The following is a 10,720-nucleotide window of genomic DNA, read 5'->3' as shown; positions in this document are numbered from 1 at the left end:
AGGTTTCCCTTGTTGGTATTGATGTGACATATGTAATGCATAAATTTGTCTGCATGTGCTGGTTTATATGTAATTTGAATAAGTTGAGAGGAGATGGGCTGGATCAAATCCTATTGAATCTACAAAGGAGCATTACTTGATTTTTGCCTTACTTTGGGGGGACCTCAAACATACTGGGGGGATTCCTAACCCTTGGTATATATTTTGCAAGAGAGATTTTGTGAAGGCTGGAAATGCAAACTGCTCAGATTTGGGCCCAGAACCAGAAGATGGTACCTCAAAGAAAAACGGATTGATCATACCTTTGTTGTATTCATGGGAACCAAGCCCATAGTAAAAATTTGGTCAAAGAAGGGGGCAAATTGGAAAGACAATCCCCAAGGGGTTGCACCAGAGAGGAAATGATGCTTGCATTATGTTGGGCTATCAGATTTCTTGGGGGCAGTCTAGCTTTCTCTTGGAAGAGGAGAGATGGCCTTTGCTTTTGTAGACTCTTAAAATGAAGTCAAGTGTGAAAAATAAAGGTATGTAGTAAGGAAATTTCAGATGTATATGACTTAAAAAAGTGTACTTGACTTTTTCAACACATATATATAAATATCCCAAAAAAAAAAAGAGAACCTAAGGATTTTTTATTTGCCGATTGACGCGCAAGCGAGCCGTTCTAGCATGTTCTTGTCGACGCTTTCAAGGCAGGCGTACGTTCACGTCAGTAGTCGGAATCCTATTGGCTGATTCAATTGCAAAATGGGCTAAAAGGTCAATCTGCTGGTCTTCGTCTTCTACACGTGAACCTTTTCGTGTGTCCATACACCCCTCTTCATGAGACAATCTGATAAGCCAGAAGCAGTGCGCATTTCTACAGTTTCTCTCTCTCTCTCTCTCTCTCTCTCTCTCTCTCTCTCACACACACACACACACTCACTCACACTCACACCGATGACTTTTCCTGTGCTAATCTTCGTGAGACAACTCAAATGCCATAAGCAGTGCTCATTTCTACATTCTTCTCTCTAGTCCCTCATACATCTCTCTCTCTCTCTCTCTCTCTCTCTCTCTCTCTCTCTCTCTCTCTCTCTCTCGTGCACACATAGTTGCACTCTAAGTCGCACGCGATGAAGAACCACAGGTGTACAAGCCAAAGGGGATGATGTGTGGCTCCGGCAGGACGTGCAGCTTACACCTTTGCAGTCGTTATGTGGAAGCTTACACCACAACGGTATGATATCTCAATCTTACAAGTGTTTTGCTTTTAGAAATTTGTCAACGCGTATCGGTTTCGACCGTGCCTATGAAGTTGGCCTCCCACCTTTAGGGTAACGACGCCAATAAAAACTGTGTGTCATGCGCGAAATGGTAGCCAAAATGGTTAAAATCGACTCCTCACTGTGTGTTCAAACCCTGACGTCTTGAAAGAGAGGAGTGCCTTCGGGAACGCGGACACAGGTGGTGCATGGCAAAATGGCACCGGACCCCGAACGAACGTACCTACCCTGGTGTGTGTGCGCCTGGTGTGGGGTGGTGCTGCCTTTTTGTTTTGTAGAGCCTTCTTTTGGAGGTCGTTCTCCTTCCCTAAACAAAGGTCGTTCTCCTTCCCTAAACAAATTCACATTTAGAGGGCCCTCTCTAGATTAGATGCCTTCTCATTTATCAAACCATAGAGTTACTGATCATAATCCTCTAATTATTCACTTGAATCCTAATTTCTAATAATTCTTTCTTTCATCGGTGTCTTGGTCGTTCCCAAAAGCTTGTGTGTCTGGATTAGATTTCACCCTATGGTTGTCCGTAGAGGGCATACTCTCATAATAAGTGTCGGTGCACCCATGTCACATGTATAACAACCACCCTCCACACTTTGGAATGTATGAAAGTGGTCTCTAATAAAGGTACTCATTAAAGTACTAGCAAAGGAGACTACATTTTGTTGGTATTTACAACATCATTGATAAAAAGAACCCACACCTCTCATCATTAGAAGAAAGGCAACAAATGAAGTTTTCCCTCATTTTAGGGACTTTGGCAATAATTTACCATTTATAGTTAAACTCCTTGGGCATTTCGGTAATACAATATAAAAAAAATTTAAAATTTTAAAATTGCTTAGAAATCGGGGATAGCTCCATTTGTCGCCTTTTTCGACACTTTTGTTGACAAAAGTGCTGCTCTCTCTCTCTCTCTCTCTCTCTCTCTCTCTCTCCAAGAAAGATAGCCTTTTTGTTATGTGCCTTTATTGTTATCAAAATGTCTTTAGTGCATAATACCTTTTAAGCTAACTTGTTTTATAGAATGTAGTCATTTGTGCACCACTATTATTAAAGAAAGGTGGATAAGAGTCTCTTCACCTTATTTTATCAATTATCAATTATCAATGTAGAAATATCACGTAAAAATTAGTGTCAGAGACATGCACATACTAGAGGTGCACCAATCAACTTTCATCTTGGGTTAAACATTTGGAACATATTTAGACCATTTGTTTTAATAACTAGCAAACATGAAGATATTATATAAAATATGTTGCATTTAGAGTACACCAAAAATTGAGTGGTTCTCATCCTCCACACACCCATGTAAGAATAAATAAATGGACTATTCAAAAACTCAGAAAAAACTTTCTAAGATTGGTTATTTCGATACTACAACTCATTAGTAAGATATCTTTTGAGTTTTGCAATATAACTAGTTGACATATTTGACATTCAAAAACCGCTAAACAATCACTTTCAAAATGCTATTAAAAGTCTATATTTTTAAAGTGGGTTGTTTGCCTAGTGCTACAAGAGTTGTTGATCTTAAATTAATTCCTTTATTATTGTTATTTTTGCTCATATAGATAAAAATAAGGAGGAAATGCGGATGATTCTTTGAAGTATAATGGTGAACTCAAAGACAAGCCGACACTGGTATGACATAGATCTTTGGAAATATTTTTAATGTTCTACCTCATCTTTAGTGATTCCAATATGCAATTTTAGTCATGAATGCTTTAGTTTAAAGATTCACATTAACACATTTAAAGATGTTCACTAATTAATACTTAAATTTTCTTTGAAATATTAGTTGCACTAGGTATTTTTTTTGTAGAGAGAGAGAGAGAGAGAGAGAGAGAGAGAGAGAGAGAGAGGTTGGCTTTTGGTGGATCTAATATGCTTTTTAGAACTATAACTCTTCTAGTTTAAAGATGTACACTAACTCTTGAGTTTTATGTAAAAAATGCATATAGCATGTGCCTTCATGAGATATTTAAATAATCCCTTACATGTAAATTTGTAAATTCTTTTTTAAAATTAGTTTGCATAAGGTGTTGGAGAGAGAGAGAGAGAGAGAGAGAGAGAGAGAGAGAGAGAGAGAGAGTTCACAATTCTACATGATGAATATTAAGAGAAGAGGTCATCACAAGTGAAATGTGAGAATGGTGTGAAAAGAGAAAAATATGTTTTCTAGATTTTGTAAAAGATGTTGTATAATTTTGAAATTTAATGAAGGATAGAATTTTTTTATAGAGAAGAGGTGCCTAAGAGCTAACTTTAATATTGCATGTCATGGAAATCATGCTTAATACATGTGCAATTTCACTAGAGTGGAAACAATTAGCTTTGTTGCTAGAGAAAGTATTTACATGATGCATAGAGTATAGTATAGGATCGGGAGTTTGCTACAACGACCTATAATTGCAAGTGAAATATAGAAAAGAAGACCACATGTCAGATAGAAAGTAAACACAAACATATAGTACTTAAGAAGAATAAGAAGTGGTCTAATTTAGAACGATACTATTATTTCGCTCTAAAATGCCATCAAAAGAACAAACTTTCTCAAAAGAAGGGGTAGGAGGAATTAGGATATCTGAATCATTGTCACAGAAGCCCAGACATGTACATGTGGGTGGATGATAATATACACATTAAAGGGAATAATGGACCAAGTACATGTGGGTGGATGATAATATACACATTAAAGGGAATAATGGACCAAGAGCCCATGGTCATAAGAGGCAAAAGGGGAGAGGAATGAAAAAAGAAAGTGTTCTCATTACAAAGAGGTAGTACAATGAGTTTTTAGCATGTAGAGCATTCTACATAATCTTAAGCCTTTCTGAAGTGTCATAGTCACATGGCTGAGTTAAGGGCATAGCATCAAGCTCATTAGCACCTAGCATCTCCTTTTCGATATGTAAATCTCCCAAAGTAAGGTTGTTTTTCTTTTAAGACCTGGAAAGGAAAGTCATTGTATCAACCTAGTGAATTTTGTACATCTTGTAGCTCATTGATATCCAATAAAAGATATGGTAACTTTGATTCTCATCTAAGAAGAAATCACTAGAGAATTATTATCAATGGAAGCCAAATCAAGCCTTTGAAAATAATGCAAACAAACATTTGAAGCCATTGGACCATAGTTGTCAAAGCACAACTAGCATATAAAATGACTTTTTTTGGACATTATAATCTATGTAGAATTATCAATGGGAACATGAACTTCAAGATGAGAATTAGGTGAACAAACAATAGTTCTAAAATCATGCTTTAACCATCTTTAAAAATGCATCTTCTCGACTTGAAGAAGGAAAAAAAAGACACTCCCAAACAAATGCTTATCATACTTAATGAAGCATTAGCACTTGGAACCAGTGCAAGATGTCATGCTCCTTGAAGGAAGAGGTTCCACAAAACATGGCACCCCTACCATTGGCATGTCATTGGTCATGCTAAAACGTGCACACTTTTATATTGGCATTTGTTTCAACATAGAATAAGTATCCCTCATAATGCAATAGTGGGATAGCTAGTCAATGGCAATGCAGTAGTGGGATAGCTAGTCAATGGCAATGCTATAAAAATTGTCCTTTGGTGTAGAAAAAATGGTTGCAATTTCAAAAAATCAACAATTATTGAGGTTGGCCATGAAATAAGCGATGAAAATTTACCAACTCTACTTTATAAACCCATTGGGACCTTTAAAAAAAATAAATCAAGGAAAATACTTGGTTAGGAATTTTAAAGCATTTTTCTCTTGACACTACTAGCGGAAACAATGGGCTTGGAGCCTGCTCAAAGCACTCTCTAGCTTCCACATTTTGTCTCTTAATTGGCCACTAGAGCATAAGAACCCCACCACCCACCACTAGAGGACCTATGGAGGTGTGGCATCTTGGAGGCCACCTCCATAACCCCCTATTTTTGGGGGTATGGGGGGGACCAAGAAAATAAATAGGGACTAATCTTCACCAAAATTGGCTATTTTTTGGGGTTTTTCCATACAAAACTTCATCTAATATCTTAATATGTCCACCCAAATTTTAGCCGTTTTGAAGGGTTTTAGAAAATATTCTCCCAATTTTGGAAATTTTGGGATATTTTTTGAAAACATTTGTCCCATTTTCTATAATTTTAGATTCATATAGGAGGAATAATTGCCAACCCACCTACACTTATATATTCATGGAGGCATCTTATTTTTTACCCTATGGGGTACCCACAACCTATAATGGATAGTGTGGAGAGTGCTTTGAGCACCCTCTACACCATGTAGAGGGTTGTTATCTTGGTAAAATTGACACCTTGACAGCTTTTCAATTGCCCGCTCCTCGTCGGTCAACCTCCAATTCTAGGGGTTATGGTGGGTGTAGCCTCTTAGCTCTCTTGATGGTTTGTCTCTAAAGAGATTTTATTTTTAATAAAACAAAGAAGCCTTAACATTGCCATGATGATACACAAGTTTTTCCTAAGGCTCATCTCGTGAGACAGATGGCATGTCTACACAAGATTCTCTGCTCCATAGTCAAATTTGTCTTTTACCTATAAATAAAGTTTGCAAATGTGAAATTGAATTGGTAGGTTGTGGTAGGCGAGATTTGTGGAAATTGGCCTTTACAAAACCTTAAGTCACTTTAGGCAAGACCTGAATGTGAATGGTGCAATGTCCCACAATGGAGAAAAAGGTTTCATTGGCATGTCTAAAAAATTGAATTAATCACCATGTAAAGCAAAAGGAAGGTTTACGGGAAAGAACTACTTATATGCCATTTTTATATCTTCATTAAGAAATTTTCATTGTAGGCAAGGCCAATATTTAATGTAAAGATTGCAAAATCCCAAATCGCACATTTTATGGAACATCCTTTTTTTTTAATTTCTATCTCTAACTTTTGATCAAGTGGTTTAAATTATGCCTTTTTCTATCCCGTTTTTCTTTTGGTCAAAAGACATTTTGCTAAGTCTGAGTAAGGATAGATGTAAATTGCTTACAATATATCATATGATTAACTGATAATATACATTCTTTGAAGAGTTAATATAATAATTCATTTTCTATACTCTTTGATAGGATAGAAATAGATCTTTCCCTACTTTTTTATTTTATTTTCAATTGGTAGTATCAATGTACTATATATTTGTAACCATTCTCTATTTCTTAGGGCCCTTTACTTATTAGACAGACAAGTGGTAGCCCTTGATATCTACCACGTCTAGTTTTGCACATTAGATAGGCTTCAGAAGTGAGCTCATCACCTTTTCTTCGATTTGTTTCTTCACGTTCATTGTGATTGGTTCCTTACTGTACTTTTCTCTCATGTTAATCTTTAAGGCTCTCATTAGATATTGGGGTGTTGGGAAACGTGCCACCCTCGCATTTGCACATCATTTGTTGTATTAATTTTACAAGCTCTTTTATAAAAGGTTCCACATAAACACATAATAAATAAGGGTCACCACATTGCATTTTCAAGGTAGCATGAGCGGGTGTGATGGTTAGCACACTCGGCTATCATCTCAAAGGCTTAGATTTGAATCCAACATGTGTTGGATGGATGCTCAAACACACCTTTTATTTAGACACTTGTTTAAATGAGTCATAGCCAGATGTGAGGGTCACAAGGCCCTTCTTGGTGCCCTAATAATCAACAACAAGCATTCTTTAAGTATGTTGGCACCCTTCTAATAATCCCCTTACACTTGTTTTTTAATGTATAGATTCTCTTCATGTTGTTTTTAGACTCTATATATACATACTATTTTTATTCTCATTGGCAAGGCCTTTTGTAGACTGCATATGCATATATTTAAGAAAAAAATTATTTACAATTGTTTAATTAAAATTTAATGAATTTATATTAACTTGGACCTAATCACTTATTTCTTGATTGACTATCCATGGGTTCCTACATGTCTATACTCTTCAATTGGTTGTCTTCTTTATTATTTAATATAGTTGACTAGCCTACCTTAGTTGTTTTCTAATCTCTACAATTGGTTTGCTAGATTCTTTATTACTTTGCATACACACAAACTAGCATCATGTTCAAATGGCACGTACAGACGTGTACGCATAACAGGTTTTTGGATTAAAAAACCTGTTATGTATGTAAACTTTTCTATAAGTTTACCTAATTATAAACCCCTTATTTTGTTTGTGTGTGCTATCTTACATATCCCTTAGGCCAGCTACTCAACATGGTTGTTTTCAATAATGAATAGTTCTTAGCCACTCAACATGTCCATTTCCAATAATGACCAGCTCTAATTATGTTGGGGTAAAGGCATTATGCCCACCCTTATAGTGTGTACAAGTCCATAAGTTATAGTACATAGTACACTTAGTACTTTTAATGTACTAAGTGCACTATGTGTACTAGTGCAATATACATGTGTGATAGGGGAGTCACACACTCAACACTTGATGAGTTGACTTATCCCCACAACTCTCTCTCTCTCTCTCTCTCTCTCTCTCTCTCTCTCTCCCTTGCTTCTCGCTGTGTATGTCTCCTACATGAATCTCTAACCCTAATCATCTCTCCCATTCAACTAGTATCAGAGCACTGTGTATGGTCTTGAGACAGCATGGTCTGGCGCAGGCAAGTAGCTTGCAGGTGTGTGTCCAAGCAAGCATGGTTGAAGGCCGATAGCCTGTGTGTGTGAGCATTGGTATGCGCAGTGCTGGACCTTGGCGTGAACAAAGCACAGGGCAGATGTGCGTATGCTGGCAGAGCTGATAGCCTGGAGTAGAAGAGCTTTCAAGCGTTGGGCACTAGACGGTGGGCTACTAGGCGAAGTCGACGGTTGGAAGAGGGGCAAGTTCGCGTCAACAGCAGCGCTGGCCCTGGGGAAGTTCGGCGACGTGCGACGGGAAGCCTGACAACCTACTCACGCGCACCACCACCACGCAACTGGCCTTCCTCTCACGAGTCGGCGTGTTCTTTAGGAGCTCGCTTGTAGGCGTGTTTGCCTGTTGTATTGACGTCCGCCTGCCTAGTGAATAGCACTACACGCGACTGGCCTTCCTTTGCTCGCCAGTCCTATTCTGGTCAGGGTCTGCTCGCACTGGGCCAGTGCTTGCGGGTGGCTAATCACCCGACAGAGCTTCTCCTTTTTCACACCAAGCGGAGGCGACGAAGGCAGCAATATGTGAACGTGGGGAAGCATGCAGAAGCGCTAACCAGTAGGCGAAGCTAGACTGCGGAGCTGCCACAGTGCGGTACACCTGCACGAATCCCAGCCAGCAGCGTAGGCTGCTCAGCCAACCAGGCGCAGCCAGCCATCCGTACACGCACAGCAACGAGCAGGGCCATCAGCATCAGATTTCTGCAGCAGCATCAAATTCATCATCCCTTTTTTTTTCTGCAACAAAAAATTCAAAAATTTACGAGGTACATGCTTCAATTTTTTTTTGGGATTTGCAATTGAGCAGATACAATAATCAATTGCGCAGGTACAGGTGCCGAATTGCTCAATTTTTGAGCAAAATTTGGCAAAATTGGGTGACATTGGTCACAATCAGGATCAATTTGCAGGAAATTGGATGTCAAAATTTGGGGCTTTTGATGTAATTGTGCAATTGGACACTCATACATGATGTATGATGTGAGAAATCGCACATTCGAGCAAAATTGCAGCAAATTGCAATGCAAATCAAGGGGCTTTTGTGCCGATTGGGTTGATTTGCATGCAGGCACTCGCATTTGATGCTTTGGGCAATGTGTTGATGCCTGGCAAGCACTCAATGTGCTTGTAAATCAAGGGGCTTTCATGTATTGGATGTATATGTGGCCAGGGGGAAGCATCGCAAAGACTCTAGATGCCTTCATGTGTGTTAATGTACCATGTATGATCAGCAATTGATCTTAAATCAAGGGGCTTTTCAAGATCGTATGCTTGTTGAGCTTGGCAAAGCAGCAGGCAAGACATTTATGTCTTGAATCCTCAGAAATCAGCTTGCAGTCAAGGGACTTTTGCCCAATTTCTGTTCAGGACTGTTGTATGTAGTGTTCGGGACTGTAAAAGTCTGATTTTCACTCATTTGGATAGCCAGGAGAGCATTTATTACTACTGTACCTGTTGGTACAGATTTGGTACAGCTTTGTACAAGTTTTGGCATGGTTGCACATTGATTTGAGTGAGCAAAAATCTCAATTTCAGCTGCTGTACTTGTCGGTACATGTTTGGTATATCACAGGTGAGCACTTGGTACTGTTGTACAGTACTTTGGAAGGGGAACAGCGCACATTTAAGGTGCTGTCCTAAATCTGCAGCAACCAGATTTTGGTGATTTCATCACATATAGTGGGAGTAGAGTTGCATTTGTGCTTCCGCAGTGGGAGATAAAGCTTGGGAGAACAACTGTGAGCACTTCGTGTGCTTTTGGTGCAGTGTTTGCACATTTTGCAGGGAGTCAGGAATTGACAGGTTGCATATTGCTATGGCAACCACAGGTGAGAGCTCTTCATTGCTTCACATCAAGAAGCTTGAAGGCTCACATAACTATGACATTTGGCAAACCCAGTGCTATAATGTGTTGCTCCAGAAGAAGCAGCACAAGCCTATCAAAGAAAGGGGTGTAAAGCCCGCTTCTCTTACTGCTGAAGAGTGGGAAGATATGGATGAGCTGGCAAGATCTACTATCATGTTGTCTGTGTCAGACTCTTTACTTTTCAGCATTCGTGAAGAGAAGACAGCTTGGGGAATGTGTCAAAGATTGCAGGATTTGTATGCCCAGCAAAGTGCCTCAAGCAAAGTGTATTGGTTGAAGAAACTCATAGGTCTTTAGTGAAGGAAGGGGCGTCTATGGCAGTCCATCTAAATGAGTTTAATGGTATTGTCAGCCAAGTTATAAATCAAAAGTTGGCAATGGACGATGAGTTCAAAGCCACCTTTCTCTTATGCACTTTGCCAGAGAGTTGGGACACATTCAGGACAGCCACTAGCAATTCGAATGCTATGCTGTCATATGCAGATGTTGAGGGTGCTCTCCTTCAAGAGGAGATGAACAGGAAAAACAACTCTGTTTGAAAGTCCAATGCAATGAATGCACGTGGGAGATCCCAACAAAGGGGAAAAAGCCAAGAACGGGGAAGGAGCAAGTCTCACTCCAAAAAGGACTTGGAATGCCATTATTGTGGCAAGAAGGGACACATCAAAAAGCAATGCTACAAATGGAAAAATGATCAAAAAGAAAAGGGAAAAGGCAAAGACAAAGACAAAGATGAAGCCAAAGATGTAAAGCCAAAGGGCAAAAGTGGAGTCAAGATTGAAGAAATCAATGTGTCACATGCAGGTGACAGTGAGGATGAGGTCCTATTCACGTCTTCACTTGATGCCCATTCACTTCTTATAGGAGATGGTCATGGTATGCACTCATGGATCATTGATTCAGCTCTTGGACAGAAAGATGCTCAGTTAGAGCTTGTGCATACAGATGTATGTGAGATGCCTCAGCTTTC

At 39.2% G+C, this 10,720-nt stretch overlaps 1 protein-coding gene and 1 long non-coding RNA gene across 2 annotated transcripts in view; one reads left to right on the top strand and one right to left on the bottom strand.

Moving 5' to 3' along the window:
- Nucleotides 1-721: 721 nt before the first annotated feature.
- Nucleotides 722-3,818, top strand: LOC147611529 (uncharacterized). Its single transcript, XR_015263766.1, has 2 exons — nucleotides 722-1,219; nucleotides 2,837-3,818. It is a non-coding gene; the product is annotated as an uncharacterized LOC147611529 (long non-coding RNA).
- Nucleotides 3,819-4,093: 275 nt separating this feature from the next.
- The window catches only part of LOC147611528 (uncharacterized), a 30,723-nt gene continuing 24,096 nt past the window's right edge, over nucleotides 4,094-10,720 (bottom strand). The window contains exon 3 of the mRNA XM_086784633.1: nucleotides 4,094-4,214. Within this exon, the coding sequence (XP_086640759.1) occupies nucleotides 4,208-4,214 (7 nt within the window). The 3' untranslated portion in view covers nucleotides 4,094-4,207. The remainder of the gene's footprint in view (nucleotides 4,215-10,720) is intronic.

The sequence above is a fragment of the Cibotium barometz genome, chromosome 47 (assembly GCF_041138505.1).
Source record: "Cibotium barometz isolate CiBa-2024 chromosome 47, ASM4113850v1, whole genome shotgun sequence".
NCBI lineage: Eukaryota > Viridiplantae > Streptophyta > Polypodiopsida > Cyatheales > Cibotiaceae > Cibotium > Cibotium barometz.
Note: the sequence above shows the minus strand (reverse complement) of the source record. Positions and strands in the feature narration are given on the sequence as shown.